Raw genomic sequence first — 17,516 nt, forward strand, 5'->3', positions numbered from 1 at the left:
CGGTGTGTGTGGGGGGGGGATTAGCAGCCAGCGCCTGAACTGCCGCAGAGTGTGACTTGGCGATCCTATGGCAGACATTACACCCCAATGCTATGGAGCACTGCGATACGGTGTGAGGGTACACACACACAAACACACACTCGGGACTACATTATCTGATGTTCACCACCCCTGGGCCCCTGCCCGGTAATGGTTTGCCCCGGAGGGCTCTGGGCGGGAGCAGCCAGGCGGTGACGCAGTGGCGGCCATCTTATCCTTGTGTGTGCGCGTTGCTGACTGCCTGCTTCTGTTCTGTTGTCTCCGGGCTGTGCGGACGCTGGACCCGCTGTTCCGGCTGTGTGCGTCTGCGCCGCCCTCCCTGTGTACCACCACCGACACGGGCTAGGGGTCCCCGCTAGCTCCATCGCCTCCCTCAGGTTGAGAGCACTGCGTGGCACCGAGGCCCTCGCCCGCTCCTCCCTCTCGCAGCCGCCTCCTTCCCCTCTCCCAGCGCGACCTCCGGTCCGGACTATGGGTGGGTCGGGGTGGAGTAGGGTGCGCAGCCCGCTGAGCACTGCCGCTCACAAGCAGAGGGCTCCGCTGGGGTCCCTGGTGTTCTCTTGACATGGATCCAGCCGGAGCTCCCGCCCTCACCGCCGCCAGCCTTCCCCCAGCAGAGACCGCTGAGCCCAGCAGCAGCAGCCGCCACATAGCGATGAGCAGGACCGGTAGCCGGCGCGGCTAGGACACCATAGCGATCCCCCTCCCCCCAGCCATACACCCTGTTCGTTTCTTCTTGTCGCCTCTTATCGCGACATGACCGCCCCAGTCACTTATCGCTGAGCCTGTAGTTAGGGAAGCCTGAGAAGAATAGATCGGTGACCAGATCAGCGAGCACAGGTGCCCTTTCCCCCCTCTCCTGGTATCCCCCTGCCTCGGCACCATGGTCTCCCTCCCCGGGGGGTGTCCGCTGGACTCGCACACGGGCTTCCTCTCTGCCCCTAAGGCCGCTACCTTGGGGCGACTCAACCTGTGCTGTGAGCAGCCCACCCCAAGCTGCTGTCACAGGGAGAAATACTAGCAGCGAGTGTCCGCAGTTTAGGGGAAGGACAGGGCGCTCCTGAGGTGCAGCAGCAGCGACATCATCATCTCTCTTCAATATGTATAGGGCAGTCCTGGGGCTGGCCGCTCCATCTCTCTCCTCCACCTAAACAGGGAGGCTGCAGTAACATGCCTAGGCAGGATGGCTTTTGATTTTATGGTACAGGCTGAAAGCAAGAAACATCTTTATTTTTTCACCACCGTGCCCCTACTGTTTTAACATGTTTTTGGTTATCTGTTCATATATGTGTGTATGATGCCTCATTTAGTTTCATCAGAAAATACCACATTGTCATGGCTGTACAGCCTTTACATTTCTTGACCCTGGTAGTGCTATGGCCCTGTCACGCGTTGCCTAAGTAGTGATTTAGGTTGCATTGACCTAATTAAGTAATTTAAAGGAGGTAACATGTCTACTTTCTGTTGAACTGGTGTCCTACCTGCACATAAAAATTACCCGCAATTAGTGGCAAGTACACAGGTTACATAGGCAATAGCGGCTGAATTGCAAACATGGGGGACCCAAACTCTCGTAAGAAGCAGGCTTTGAACAGACTGCGCTCTCAGCTAAGGAAGAAGAGAGAGTCGCTAGCTGACCAGTTTGACTTCAAGATGTACATCGCTTTTGTGTTTAAAGATAAGGTAATAAAACATGCAATGGCCTATAACCTGAATCTGTATGCTACCTGGTTACTCTACTTCTGACTCTTTAGTTGATGCAACTAAAGCTGGTACACATGTAAAGATGTTCAATCTGCGAACACAAATCCTGGAAAAGTATGGGAGAATGTTTTTCAGTGTTTGGGAGCAAGTACTCAATTCTCAGACGATAATCATTCAGACAAATCGTTTAGATTTATTTGATTAACACTTATCCACACACTAGTTTTTGTCCCTTTTTACAGCGATTGGGAGTGAATAGTTTGTCATATGTTCCTACACATTACCAGATGTAGGTATTTTGATCACCACCAGACAGATTTGACATCTCTGTAGGTGTGTACCTAGCTTTAGGATGTAGCACATGACTATTAAGGGTCATTTTGGTATGGACTGAGTAAACGGGTGATTACACTTTTATGGGGTGGGGAGAGTTGCCCGATTGCCATACAATTGTTGCTCCGATTGGGTATGACTGTTACTGGTGCTCTCTACTTGTTTCTCCACATTTAGCAGCATAACCCAGGTTAAACTACTGGGTGCATTGCCAATATCTGTAATAGAACTTATCTCTTTACCGCTTTTATTTTGGTGCAATAGTACTGTATTAAGTTTAGAGGAATTTGTATCAAGTCTCTTTATTAAAATTGTCAATTAGCCCATAGGAATGAAACTTTTACTTATCATTTTGTAGACTAATGCATTGCTAATGGGACCCTGTTTGCTTCTCCCCTGGTTAGAAGGCTTGATAACATGTCCCGTTATTGCACTAGAGATTTAGGAGGGAAATCTGTATTGTCATAAATGGCGGCTGGATTGTCAAATCTATGACAGTTTCCACCGATGCCTGGACTTCCTGACTGGCGGAATGGAGTCCAAATTGAATAGGTTGTGTGACGTTCGACCTATTTAATGTCCGAAGCAGCAGCAATTTTAGTCTGGTGAAAAAAGTGGCTGGGATTGAATACCCCCCTCCCTTATGGGACTTTGTGCACCTGTAGTTGTCACTTCTTCCTTGACAGCTTGCATAATTTACATGCATGTTTTGGATGGCTTCTATATGTTGGCTGTGTGGATCGCTATCCAGTGGCTGCAGGGAAAATTGGCTGCTGGGGTAGTGGTCTGAACTGCATGAAATTATTTTTCTTTTTTTTTCTTTCTTGATTTATCTATGGAAATAGATCACTGTACAGAAATGCAATTGGATTTCAAATCTGAAGCTACTTATTTCATATAACTTTTTTTTTTTTTTTTTTTTTTTTCCCCTTCAGAAAAAGAAGTCGGCTCTCTTTGAAGTGGCTGATGTTATACCGGTTATGACTAATAATTATGAGGAAAATATTCTGAAAGGTGTGCGGGATTCCAGCTATTCTTTGGAAAGTTCCCTTGAGCTTCTGCAGAAGGATGTAGTACAGCTTCACGCACCTCGCTATCAGTCCATGCGCAGGGTAAAATCATATCTTTATTTACAGTACTTTGTTCAGTGTTCACAGGTCTAGTATGAAATTGTTCCACTTGGTACGATGGTATGTGGTCAATTTCTTTGACCGATTAATTTGTAATGGATTTCTCAGTAGTATGGTTTTCAATTTTATGACTGTATAGTCAGTAGTTCAGCATTTAATATCCAGTCACCATTAGTTTATTTTGTAATGTACAGTATCAGATGTATTGCACTGATTATACCACATATACTTTATCATCATGGTAAACTTCATGATATCTATATTTTTATAGGATGTAATTGGGTGCACTCAAGAGATGGACTTTATACTTTGGCCTCGGAATGATATAGAGAAGATTGTCTGTCTTCTGTTTTCAAGATGGAAGGGATCAGATGAGCCCTATAGGCCTGTTCTGGTAAGTGCCATAAAGAGGTTGTTACCGCAAAGGCAAAATCTATACTTTAAATGTAGAACCTGTGTAACTTTACTAATAGGCTTAAGTCAAAAACTAACAATTAGTGTCCACAATTGCAACCAAATGTATTTGTAATGCCATGGTGCTCATTTACACTTGTTTATATTGTCCTTTTATACAAGAAAGCCTCTTACAACAAAGTCATTATGCTTTATAGATCTCTCCTGATTAGGGTTGCCAATCCTGGGTTATTTTTACAATCCCGGGGATTGGTATTGAAAAATGCTCTATTCTGGGATTTCCAGCATTGGCATTCCTAAAAGAAAAACATGGAGTCTGGAACGGGCGGTGGGAGGATTCCAGCAGCATGACGGGAACAGCTGGAAAGCATCTGAGCGGGTGCTCAGATGCTGCCTGGCATTTATCCCGCTATTGATATCCTGGACAATTTGGGGCCAAATCCTGGGATTGGCCACCCTACTCCTGATGGTTGTATTGTACTTTATCTATGATGGTTTAGTCTGGGAAGTGTAATATGAGCACCTGATGGATGATTACAACCATTGACTAGTAAAAATAGTTACATAATTGCTAAGCTTTTTCTTTTATTTAGGCCAAGTTTGAATTTCATCATGGTGATTATGAAAAACATCTTCTGCATGTACTTAGCCGTAATGACAAGACTGGAATTGTTCTGAACAATCCAAGCCAGTCAGTGTTCCTCTTCATTGATAGACAGCACTTGCAGGTAATGAACTGTGTGTAAAGGAAGGTGTGTGTTTTTTTTTTTTTTTTTTTTTTTCCCTTCTCTGAATATTGTATTATAATCCATAATGGCTTTACTTTTTGCTAAGGAAAGAATTCTGGGGCAAATTTATTGAGCTTGGTGAAGTGATAGTGTCTGTTTTTTGTCACCGGCCAATCAGCTCCTAACTTTGAAGTTACAGGCTCGGTTTGAAAAATGACAGGTAGGAGGTGATTGGCCGGTGATAAAAACCAGACACTTTATCACTTCACCAATCTTATTAAATCTACCCCTCTGTTCCTAGATTACTCAATTCCTATGTAAATGAGATAAATGATGCCATTTCAAAGGAAGAAAACAGCAGACTGGTCTTCTATATGGATGTTTCCAACCGAATATTACCATCTTCTGGCATGTCCTTTGACATGCCAGGAAAGCTATTCAGATTAACTTCCTGGTTTAGATAGGGATACACACCACCATATCATTGTAAGTTCTTAACATTACTGGAGCAAGCCCAACCACTTTTTCGGGTAAAGACTGGCCTGACGACATGACTGGAAAAACTGTAGGGTTTGACAAACCCCAGGAGCCAGGTTACCACGCCGACCAGATTTTGACTCCTGGCATATTCTCTTTTTTTGGGGGGGGTGAGCAGAATCTGGTTGTGGCTGGGTGAGCTTGCAGGGAGGGCAGGGCAGTCGTCAACCTGTCTGCCGGGCGGCTGCTGCTGTTACCACGGATGGTAGGAGCTGCCATTTAGCTGACAGACCAGGTTAACACTCATTAACCCCTGGCTGACCATGATATAACAAGCATTACCCCTTGCAGACCAGGATAGCAACGTGCATTAACCCCTGGCAAACCAGGATAACCCCATGATAATGAGCATTAGCCCTGGCAACAAGCATTTACCCCTGGCTGAGCATGTAACTCCTGGCAAAGAGCATGTAGGTAAGCGTACCTTATGTGACGTAATATGTAATAGGCATTATGGCGTGTGGTATATGTAATGGGTATTAGTGTGTGGCATAATGTGTACTGGGCATTATGGTGTTTGGTAAAATATTTAATGGGCATTACAGTGTGTGGTGTGTGTATATATAATGGGCTTTATGGCATATGTAATGGGTATTATAGTGTGTGGCATAATGGCACATAGTATAATATGTAATGGGTGTGTGTACATGTAATAGGCATTACATTGTACATTTTTGGTGCGTGGCTTCGGACACGCACTGTTCCTATCTTTAGTTTGTCTTGTTCCTACACTTTCATCCTGGCTCCCAGATTTTAAAGAAACTTTTCAAGCCCTGATCTAACCTGTAAAAACTTTGATCCTTTAACAGTCTGCAGAGGTTACCACTGACTTCTGAATTCCACATTATTTTATCCACAACTTCTTAGAACTACATCAGGGTTTCCTGAACACCACCATTACAGCAAAGGTTTTAGGGATATCTATGCATGTACACGGGTGACTTAATTAGTACCTCAGCCAATTTGATTTAACCATCTCTATCCGGGCATGGATATCATTCAGACTGTAATGGGGAAGGTTGGGATACTCTGAACTACATAAAACTTGCCATAAGTGGTCACATAATTCATCTACATGAAGTAGAAATGTTGTGTGTGACTTGTATTTAATGAGAAGTTTTTATACACTGCATGGCCCTGGCTGTACACTACTTTACTCTGTTGTTCCCTTAACATCAAGGTTATAGGCCCACACACAAGTTGAGGTTTGTGCTAGGCAAAAAAATGAATACCCTGCTAAGCAATCTAACTCGATTGTTTGCACACTAGGTGCACGGGACAGAGAGATCACTTAAGGCCCATATACACTGGGCGATTTTGAGCTGAAAGCCGCTTAAAACGCAAAGTTGGCCCGGTGATGCGTGCTCCTGCATCGCCGGGAAAGGTGCTCATCTGCTGGTATTACAGCAGATGAGCGGCCTTGAGGATGGCTATGCGTAATCGCCTAGTGTGTATGGACTAGTGTTCCCGCTAGGCTGTTTTTAGCGGGGCGCTGCGCCCTGCCCAACTTCTAAAGGGCAAAATGCGCCCTGCCCCTCCAGCAGCGCCTCGCTAAAACAGCCTGCTGCCTGACTTAATGGTGTGCCCGGGGAAGCTCCAGGCACCGCAATCTCGGCGGTGCTAGGCTTCCCCGGCAGCTCACTGACTTCGGCGGGGCCAGGTCCGCCCCCTTGTACAACGGAGGAAGCCCGGGCACGCCTCCTTTAGTGACGTCGGCGGCCCGGGACCGCCTACAACGTTGACATCGGCGGGCCCAGTTCGCCCCCATTGCCTGCCCCCATGCAGCGGCGCCCTGCCCCAAAAAATTCATAGGGGGAACACTATGGACCATTAGAAAACGGGCAAATATATCAGTGTGTTTATTCCTGTCTGCTTGTTTTTTACTTTGCTGCCGTTAATCAACCAGCTATTGTAGTAGAAATATACCCAAACAGTGCTTCCATGCACACGTCTTATCTTACTTTGTTTCATTTAGTTGAATATGACTTAAAATGAACACTGATTTAACTTTGATCTGTCTTTAGACTCCTAAAAGCAAAGCCACAATCCTCAAGTTATGCAGCATCTGCCTCTACCTGCCACAGGAACAGCTCACCCACTGGGCGGTTGGCACCATTGAGGATCACCTCCACCCTTACATGCCCGAATAAGATGGTGGCCAGTCAAACTGGGAAGATCAGATATTAGTGGCAATTTTATTTTTTTTCTTCTCCAGATTCCAGAAGAATATGGACTCATGCTCAGAACACTTGTATGTTGTGAACCTTCATGCTGGATTTTTTTTTCTTTTAATTTTGTTTCTTTTCCATTTAATTTTCCATTACTATGTATCTGGACTTTTTTTTTTTTTTTAAATTTTTTTTTTTTTTCTGCATGGACCTTGTGAAAAAGAAATGATGTTCCGCAACATCTTTTGCTTTAGTCTCGTAAAATGTGAAATAATGGGACTGTGGCGCACTGAATCAAATGTATATCAGTAAGCACAAGGTATTATTTGTTTTGGTGGTCTTCCCATTTGCACTGGTCACGTCCCTTAACAAAGTTTTTAGAGAGTTAGTCTAAAATTTTGAGGCTGAAGCATGAATGTAACAGGTATAGGAGCTTCACTGCTTTTACCAAACTATGAAAGCACTATCTGAATGGCTTCAAAGAAGCAAGGATTTGTTGCAGTAAAATGAAGGCTGGTTTTGGACAGATATAGGAAAATAAATCCTGTTTATTCAGCATTTGCTTTCATATCTTAGTTCATTTTTGCAGGGATGAGAAAGTGTACAGGCACTTATAAATTTGATCTCTTCTCCCAGTTGCTGCATACCGATCTGCATTTCCCATTGTGGATGCATTGACATTAATATAGCCTAGCAGACTGCAGGAGCTATATTAGAAGTCAAGTACTTGGGCACTGTGGAAACCATATCTTTATAGATAGAGGGACTGAGACAGAAACCTGCTGGTGATTTTTGCAGTTATTACTTTGTTCTGAAATAAAGTAATACATCTATGAACTCCTGGCGGGTTCTAGAAACTAAGTTATAAAGCAGTTGCAAACTGTAAATGAAAGTTGACAAATGTGCAAAGTTAGATCAGAGGAATTTTTATTTTGTGCAATGAAAATAAGGTTGACTACTGTATTTTGAGAGACCGCTTTGCTTAAAAGGTTACAATACCTTTTTGATTAGACTTGTATATGCCTGATCCTGTTGGCTAATACTAGTGCATACCTGGTTTCAATTTGTATCTAGCTTTTGTTTGAAATTGGATTACATTGGAAAATTTAAAATTAAATGAGATTAAATCTGAATGTTCAGTTGTAGTCTAATTTCTGCAATGCTGAAATAAATGAAGTTTTTATTTCTGCTATAAGTATTTGTGTAAATCAATGTGTTTAATATTAATAGTTACTGAATGGCTGCATTTACACTAAATAGTATTGTGATGAAACTCTAAACACCAACAAAGGGATCCTATTCCACGGGGATGATTCCAGAGTGCGAATCTTTACGGCTGGCTGAATTTGCTTAACCCCTTCCTGACAGAGCTAGTTTTTGCGTTCCTGACAGAGCCATTTTTTTCAAATCTGACATGTCTCACTTAAGTGGGGATAACTTTTTTTTGCTTTTACTTATCCCAGTGATTTTGAGATTGTTTTTTCGTGACACATTGTACTTCAAATTAGTGGTAAATTTGGGTCGATACAGTCTGTGTTTTTTTGTGAAAAATACCAAAATGTCGTGAAAAAATGGAAAATTTAGCGATTTGCAAAATGTTAAATTTTCTGCTTGTGAGACAAATAATCATACCACTCAAAATAGTTAATAACTAACATAGACCATATGTCTACTTTATGTTGCCATCATTATTTCAACTTCCTTTTAATTTTTTTGGACACTAGGAGGCTTCAAATATGAATAGCAAATTCTCAAATTTTCAAGAAAATTTCAAACACTGATTTTTTTAGGGACCAGTTCAGTTCTGATGTGACTTTGAGGGACTTGTATGTGAGACACCCCCATAAATGATGCCATTTCAAAAACTGCACCCCTCACAGTATTCAAAACAGCATTTTGGAAGTTTGTTAACCCTTTAGGTGTTTCACAGGAATTAAAACAAAGTGTAGGTGAAATTTCAAAATTTCATTTTTTTTTGCAGATTTGCAAATTTAATACATTTTTCTAAGGAACACAGTACATTTTACTAGAGAAATGTGACTAAAAATTGATTCCCCCAATTCTTTGGTTTTCATAAATATCCTATATGTGGCCCTAGTGTGCACGGTGACCAAACCACAGGCTTCATAATAGAAGGAGCACCTACTTGATTTTGGAGCCTCCTTTTTATGAGATTATTTTTTAGGAACCATGTAGGTTTCTAGGCACCATAAGATGCTAAAAGTTAGGTACCCCCCCACAAGTGACCCCATTTTGCAAACTACACCCTTCAGGGAATTCATCTAGGGGTATAGTGTACATTTCAAACCCCCAGGGGTTTCACCAATTGTGGTACAACTGGGCAGTGAAAATGAAAAAAAAAAAATTTTCATTTTCACAGCTCAGTTGTATCAAAATTGGTGAAACCCCTGGGGGTTTGAAATGTACACTATACCCCTTGATGAATTCCCTGAAGGGTGTAGTTTGCAAAATGGGGTCACTTGTGGGGGGGTTCCACTGTATGGGTGTTTCGGGGGTCATTCAACCAGAATCTGTGCTGCAAAATCCAAAAATCACTCCTTCCCTTCTGAGTCCTGCCATGCACCCAACTGGTATTTTTTGGTCACACGTGAGGCATTGCCGTACTCGGGAGAAATTGGGGCACAGATTTTGGGGTGCTTTGTCTCCTTCATTCCTTGTGAAAATGAAAAATTTTGAGCCAGATCTGCATTTTTGTGTAAAAAAATGTAATTTTTTACACAAAAATGCAGTTCTGGCTCAAAATTTTTTATTTTCACAAGGAATGAAGGAGACAAAGCACCCCAAAATCTGTGCCCCAATTTCTCCCGAGTACGGCAATGCCTCACGTGTGACCAAAAAATACCAGTTGGGTGCATGGCAGGACTCAGAAGGGAAGGAGTGATTTTTGGTGGCGGAATGAATGGTGGGTGCTATGTCGCATTAGCAAGACCCCCGAAGCACCAATACAGTGGAACCCCCCCACAAGTGACCCCATTTTGGTCACCAGCTTTGGGAGGGGGGCTGGCGCTGCGGCTGGCGGGGGGGTGGGAGGGGTGCTGGCGCTGCGGCAGCCGGGTGGGTGGGAGGGAGGGAGGGGGGCTGCCGGGTGGGAGGGGGGGGGGGGGGGGGGCTGGCGATCGTTGCGGTATACGCACACGCACGCGCACGCACGCACACGCACGCGCACGCACGCGCACACACGCACACGCACACACGCACACACACACACACACACGTGTGTGTATATGTATATACACACATTTGCACATTTTTTTATTTTATTTTTAACTTTTCCAGCAGCAGCATGATGCTGCTGCGGGGGGGAGGAGGGGAGCGCAGCGTGTGCTCCGGACGTAGCGGTTGAGCCGCTGGAGCTGCTGCTGCTGCCGGGTGAGTGCCCGGCGGGTGGGAGGGGGGTGCTGCCGCTCGGTGGTGATCGGTGCTGCACCGATCACCACCGTTTTCTGTGTTACCGAGCGGCTTAGCCGCCGGTAACACAGGAAACGCTGTGATTGACTGTTCAGATTTGAACAGCCAATCACAGCGATCGCCGACCGGGGGGGGCACCCCTGCCCCCCCTGGGCGACGAGGGGGGATGTCTGCTGTCAGGGACAGCAGACATCACCTAACTGTCACTGCGTCTCTAGACGCAGTGACAGTTAGAAACCATGACGTACATTTATGCCATGTGTCGGGAAGTACTTCCCGACCATGACGTAAATGTACGTCAAATGTCGGGAAGGGGTTAAAAGCCTCCATAGGGGTGCGAGCAATTTTAAGCAAATCTGGCCCAGCGAAGGGTGCGAGATCGGCATAATTTGGGTGCTGTTTTCTGCATTTAAATGCATGAAACCAGGACCTAATACCCTTGGGACCTAATAAGATTGACCACTATGTGTTCAAACTTTAGAGCAGTGGTTCTCAAACTGTCCTCAGGACCCCACACAGGTCACATTTTCCAGGTCACCTGACAGGTGCAATCATTACTGACTGACACACTTTATTATATCCACAAGTGGAGCTAATTAATTTACTTTATTCTGTGAGACCTACAAAACATGCATTGTGGGGTCCTGAGGACTGACTTTAAAAAAAACTTGTGTTTTAGAGATGCCCATCAATGGCTGTTGCAAACTAGCAAGAATACCAACTTCCTAAAGTGTGTAAACAGAATGGTTGAGCTCTAAGGTTTGTAAAACTGCTTTAATATATCACATGCAATCTAAGCAACTGGTTATGCAACAGGGGCAACTTGGAGGCTCTGGTGCAATCACAGCGAAATAGCCCAAGTTGCAGGTAAATTGCCCAGTGTATGGGGGCCTTAACTATGCATGACTAAATGTGTAATTTCAGCCAGCGCAAAGCGGTTAGCATGGTATTGGGTTTTCCACTAACTGAAGGGTAAAGCCAACGTTTATATCTGATCCTGCAAGGCAAAAATCTCCTAACTCTCAAATACATTGAGATAGTTGGCTATGTGAGTGAAATGAAAGAGGTGTCAAGATTTAGTAGGAAATTAGGTTTGAAACTCAAACTGAAATGAATTGGATATGGTTTGGAGAAGGCTTGCAATATCAGTAATGCAGTATTCATTCTGACCTTGAGAAATTAGGGAGGGGGATGGTAGGCCCAAGCCTGGAACCAGGCCGGTGGACGGCTAGTGGATGACTGTATAGGGAGCAGGTATACTGGGAGCTGATAATAAACATATCTGGTAGTGCCACCAGTAGACTGCAGGAGGACTCGGCAATCTACAGTGGCCATTTTCAGCCACTGCAGTAGCAAGGCCCCCAAGATGGCGATAACAGAGCAGGGTGCAGTTGCCAGGCACAGATGCCAACGGAGTTGCACGAATGTCAGGGGGCAGGTCCTGAGCTGCTGCTGGTTGCTATAGCTGGTCCCATGTAAAGCACCAGCCGTAGCCTCCAGGTACAGGGCAGATGAACTGAGATTTTATCTGCAGTGGGAGGGGGTGAGATCAGCAGTGGTTGTGTAGTTGTACACAATATAGAAGAGTTATGGTCTCCCCCTACATCACTGATATATTGGAGGTAATGTCCCATTCCCCTGGCTTATGGAATTGGGGGTTTCTGCCATGTTTAATATCCTTGACTGATCGCTGACAGATATGTGGCAGATTGAGGAAAATGTGCCACAGATGTGTGGGGTCCAATAGGAGCTGTAGACCAAAGTAATGCTGTGTACACATGGTACAATTTGACATTCGATTTTGACTATATAGTCAAAATCAAATCTGGATCTCTAGATAGAGATAGAGATAGATAGATAGAACATGTTTTTTAAGCTTTCTATCCCGATTCGATGCACACTCCCATTCAGCTGAAATTGAAAAGCCAAATACAGTGCAGCAATGACTATATAATGCAAAATTGAATGCAGATAGTAGGAATTGTATGTTACTAGTAGAGTTAACAAAGATTGCATAGCAATCAAACCTTAAGTCGAATAGCAAGGGAATCACTGTGTAGACACCATTAGTATCTTCTTGTAAATGCAACAAAAAGGTCCAACCACAACTCAGACTATTGATAGTCCATGTTTCCTATTCTTGCCGTGTTCAAATTTTAATAACATTTTGAAGAAAATAAAGTTAATGGCCCATTAAGTACAAATGGTAATGGATGCTATTTATAAGACTGAGTTTAAGCATAGACTCAGAACAAAAATGTTGGTTCCATCAAACCAATTTTTTCAGTAGAGCTCAGCTATAAAAGACACTTTAGCAAAAAGCCAAGCAGTCGCAAGTCTACATATTCTCTAGATTTTTCTTGTAACCAGTATGACATTCTTAAAGCATTGTACCTTATTTTAGGAAAATAAACCTCTGAGGTCTGCATGGCATATGCCTCTAGAACCTACAATCTTAAAGGACTGTAATAGGAAACTGGAGGCCAAAACGTAAACAATGGGATGCAGGGTTGGCTGTGCTTGTGTTATCAACAGTACATTTGATTGCTGAAGTAGGCAGCTTTGCCGGCAGACTTATTACTGAGCTTAGACACATTAGTACCTATAGGGGAGATATCAGACTGCTTAGTTGTGGATATCACTTATGTGAGATTAGCGTATAAGGTGTCAGGAGTCCCGCAACGCTATGTGGTCATTTGGTGGAAAGTCATTCGGTCAATCACTATTAGTCAACAGGCACTAGGTACACACATGAAAAAGGTTGACAATAGCGTGCCCGAAACATGGCAAGCGCAATGAGCCATGCGTGAAAACATGGTACTTATACAGTGTCCAGGGTGATGTACTTTGACATTGCCTGCCTTTTCTCCTTCATACTTCATGGCAGCCTTACAATGGGTTAATCCCTTATCTCCTAGTATGTAGACAGGTAGTTTTTTCCACGTGACGCTAGGATCCTCCCCATGCTCCTCCTCCTTATGGTATATCTGCTCACTCCCCTGTTCCCCCTGAGTCTTTTTCCTGTCTCCTTAGGAGAAGGTACAGGTAGATAGGTTTATTTTATTACCTGATCGGTGTGCTGGTTATGCGGCTGATCCCCCGGGCAGCAGAGTGGGATGGCGGTGCCGATATCCCAACGCTTGGTCCGGGCCGGTGGCAGTGACGTGTGCAAGTAAAGGTCTCTCCATACCTGGACAGTGATAGCGTCTCAGCAGGAGAAGGTATGTTACAGCGTGCACGCTCCCGGCGGCTACTAGTGCTGTCCGGCGAGATGACGTGCTTCCACGACATCGGCGTGTGTTCCTGCTAGCGGAAGGGCTGGTTGGACGCTGCAAAATCAAGGCAGTATTTATGCCACTATATTATAAGCTTTGTATATTGGTGTATGCTGACACTATGGAGGAGCCCTCTAATACTGTGATTGCGCTGCCCAGGTAAGTCCTCATAGAGGACTGGCTATTAGTTTAGTAATAGGGAATAGTTAGTAAGCATCTTTTCTTTCTTTTTTGTAGTGTGTCTTCAGCACCAAAAAAGAGGACGGCTAAGAAAAAATACACATCTAAGCAATGTTTATCATGCGATTTAACCTTTTGTGGGATGCATAGGAGCCACAGTTTGTGAACAATGCATTAAATCTAAAACTCCTGCACAGGAAACGCATAATGTCCCTGCCCAATACTCTGAGTTAATAGAATGGATGAAAAGGATGGTACTTGTGGAGTATAACGGCTCCCATCGCATGCCATATATAGTGGCATGCGATTTTGAGAGATTTTTGCCGTTTTTGACAATCGTGTCGCATACGATTTTGCACTGAAAAGCATCCAAATGCATTGGAATTATTAAACATGTTCAATGTCCCCCAACTGGCATTTTTGAGGCTGTACCACCCTCACTATCAACGCGAACCCGTGGCGGTACGCGTCCTACGACCTTTTCATACCCCCACTATCCATGTCGGCGTGGAGTTGAGAATAGAAAGTGTGGCGAGCACAGCGAGGGGACGCGGATACCTGTGAAGGTATCCGCGTCCCCTCGCCACGCTTCGGGCTCGCTGCGCTCGCCACACTTTCTATTCTCAACTCCACGCCGACGTGGGTAGTGGGGGTATGAAAAGGTCGTAGGACGCATGCCACGCTTCGGGTTCGCGTTGATGGTGGGGGTGGTAGAGCTTCAAAAATGCCAGTTGGGGGCAATCAAACATGTTTAATACTAATTCCAATGCATTTGGATGCTTTTCAGTGCAAAATCGCATTCGATTCGATTTTTTGGTGTACGATGGCCATCGTGGGAGCCGTGATACTCCACAAGTACCAAAAGGAATTTCATGTCCAAAGAGGATTATTTATCCACTTTAAAAAGAAGTAGATCTCAGGCAAGCCTGGATCAGGATTCAGAAAATTTTAACCCTTACTTGTCAGATAATGCTGATTCCTTAGACACTTCTATAGAGTCAGGCGAAGTGGTGGATGATGACCGTACATTTAATTTGGATATTGTAGATTTGGTGCTCAAATATCTGTACAAAACCTTGAATTATAAGGAAACAGCTAAAGAGGAAAGTGATGTTCTCTTTGAAGATAGAGATAAAAAAGGCAGACACTTTCCAATACATAAAGTAGTCAAAGACATACTGACAAAAGAATGGCAGAATGGTGAGAAATGTATTGGGAATATGAAAAGAGTTGATAAAATGTATCCTATTAAGGATGAAGAGTTTTTAAAATGGTGGATGCTACGGTTGCAGAGTTAACCACAAAAACCACTATTCCTATAGAAGACGGGGCATTCCTTAAAGATCCAATGGATCGCAAAATGGAAAGTTCATTTAAAAGGTTGCATATTTCTAATGCAGTTTCTATAAAATCTGGTGTGGCGGTGGCCTCAGTGTCTAGAGCATTACGGTTGTGGTGTGCTTCTCTGCAAGAACAGATACATGATTAGAGTGCCTAGAGAACAGATTGCAAAAAATTTGTCTTCCATTCAGGCGGCAGTATATTATATCAGTGAGGCGTCATTAGATACACTAGATTTCTCAGCAAAGTCTATTACTTCCGGTGTAATAGCAAGAAGAGCGCTATGGCTCAGATCATGGGCAGCGGACTCACACTCCAAAAATAAGTTGGCAAATTTACCTTTTGAGGGATCATGCTTGTTTGGCACTAAATTGAATGCCATGATTCAACGCATGTCAGGGGGAAAATCGGTTAGATTACCCCAGGATAAACGTGGCAGATACAGTGAATTTTCATCTAGACAGACTTTCAAACAGGCAAGATCCTATCGTCCTGGTCGGTCCTATAGGGACAGATATGCTTCAGGCACGACAAGATCATTTTTTCGTCAATCCAACAGAAGAGGCGGTCACAAACAGTGACTATTTAGATCCTCTGGTTACAGTGGCGGTGGCAGGAAGACTCGCTCAGTTCTCAGAAATCTGGGAACAATCTATAACAGACAAATGGGTCTTACAAATTGTAACCAGGGGATACCAATTGGAGTTTGCCAGAAAGCCAAAAAGAGACACCTTCATAGAATCCAGTCTTCCATGTCAGAAGACAGAAAGATCAGTATTATGTCAAAGTGTTCAAGAGTTGGTTCTATCAGGGGCTGTGGAAGAAGTGCCAACCTCGGAAAGAAGAACAGGATTCTATTCAAGAATATTTACAGTGAAAAAGGCATCCAGAGGGTTCCGGACAATACTAGACTTACGAAGGTTGAACGAAAGAATGATAAAGAAAAAATTCTATATGGAAACTCTAGATTCCATTATTTCAGGAATAAGGAAAGAAGACTATCTAATCTCAGTAGATTTAAAAGATGCATATTTCCATGTTCCAGTGAAAAAGGCAGACCGAAAATATCTAAGATTCTGTGTGAAAGGAACACATTATCAGTTCACTTGTCTGCCATTCGGCCTCACTTCTTCACCAAGAATATTCACAAAAGTTTTAGTAACATTAATTGCTTATCTCAGGAAAAGAGGAATAAAAATGTGGGCGTATCTCGACGATCTCCTTATCTTAGGGGCCTCAAGAGAAGCGGTAATGGCAGACACAGCTATGGTATTAGAAATACTCCAGAATCATGGATGGCTGATAAATTGGAGAAAGAGCCAACTACAACCGTCAAAAATTATCCAATTTCTAGGGGTAATAATAAACACGACAGAATTCACAGTAGCTCTGTCAGAAGAACGTTGTGTAAAAATACAAAAAATAATAGATATTGTTCAAACAAGAAAACAGATTCAGCTAAAGGTGGCAGTAAGTCTTCTGGGAATGATGTCATCTGCTATCAAAATTATTCCTTGGGCCAGATGGAGGATGAGAGTTTTTTTAGTGGAGTCTGCTGAAATATGCAAGATATCAAACAGCGCAAAGTTACTTCATAACCATTCCAATAGAAGCAAGAGATTCTCTAAGATGGTGGAACGAAAATCTTCTAAAAGAAAGATTCTCATCTCTAGAAATTCCTCAATTTGTCATCATCACCACAGACGCAAGCGCAACAGGTTGGGGTGCTCACACGCGGAACAAGAATTGTCAAGGGACTTGGTCTCCTCAAGAAAGCGAACTTTCCTCAAATCAAAGAGAATTAAGAGCGGTGTGGTGAGCTATGTGCGCATATCAAATCCAAGATTCTCATGTAAGAATTATGTCAGACAATATCACTACGGTGACATATATAAACAAACAAGGAGGCACAAAAAGTGCAAACATGTTGAAAGAATTGGAAAAGATTATGTATTGGGCAGAAGCAAACCTGCAATCGATATCGGCCTTCTATCTTCCGGGCAAGGAAAATCAGAAGACAGACTTTCTGAGCAGAACAGTAATATGTCCAGGAAAATGGGAGCTGCAGAATTCCTTGTTTCAACTGATAGTTCAGAGGTATGGAAACCGGAAATTGACCTTATGGCAAGCAGCAAGAACAAGAAGGTGAATCGGTACTTTTCCAGGTATCAGATGCAAGGATCATAAGGGATAGACGCTTTGGCTCAGAAATGGGAGTTCAGACTGGTGTATGTGTTC

At 43.6% G+C, this 17,516-nt stretch overlaps 1 protein-coding gene across 1 annotated transcript; it reads left to right on the forward strand.

The window, feature by feature from the left end:
* The first annotated feature begins 226 nt into the window (after positions 1 to 226).
* Positions 227 to 8,186, forward strand: C5H6orf62 (chromosome 5 C6orf62 homolog). Its single transcript, XM_083187822.1, has 5 exons — positions 227 to 1,722; positions 3,012 to 3,188; positions 3,478 to 3,600; positions 4,214 to 4,348; positions 6,910 to 8,186. The coding sequence occupies exons 1-5, from the start codon at positions 1,594 to 1,596 to the stop codon at positions 7,033 to 7,035; spliced, it is 690 nt and encodes a 229-aa protein (XP_083043948.1). The 5' UTR covers positions 227 to 1,593; the 3' UTR covers positions 7,036 to 8,186.
* The last annotated feature ends 9,330 nt before the right edge of the window (positions 8,187 to 17,516 follow it).

Source organism: Crinia signifera, chromosome 5 (assembly GCF_055691185.1).
Source record: "Crinia signifera chromosome 5, ASM5569118v1, whole genome shotgun sequence".
Classification (NCBI taxonomy): domain Eukaryota; kingdom Metazoa; phylum Chordata; class Amphibia; order Anura; family Myobatrachidae; genus Crinia; species Crinia signifera.

What these genes read in the sequence shown, in the direction of transcription:
- C5H6orf62 (XM_083187822.1), top strand. Translation starts at nt 1,594, where the DNA reads ATGGGGGACCCAAACTCTCGTAAGAAGCAGGCTTTGAACAGACTGCGC. An exon ending in GCTATCAGTCCATGCGCAGG is followed by an intron (nt 3,189 to 3,477) that starts GTAAAATCATAT and finishes ATATTTTTATAG; the next exon opens with GATGTAATTGGGTGCACTCA. An exon ending in AGCCCTATAGGCCTGTTCTG is followed by an intron (nt 3,601 to 4,213) that starts GTAAGTGCCATA and finishes TCTTTTATTTAG; the next exon opens with GCCAAGTTTGAATTTCATCA.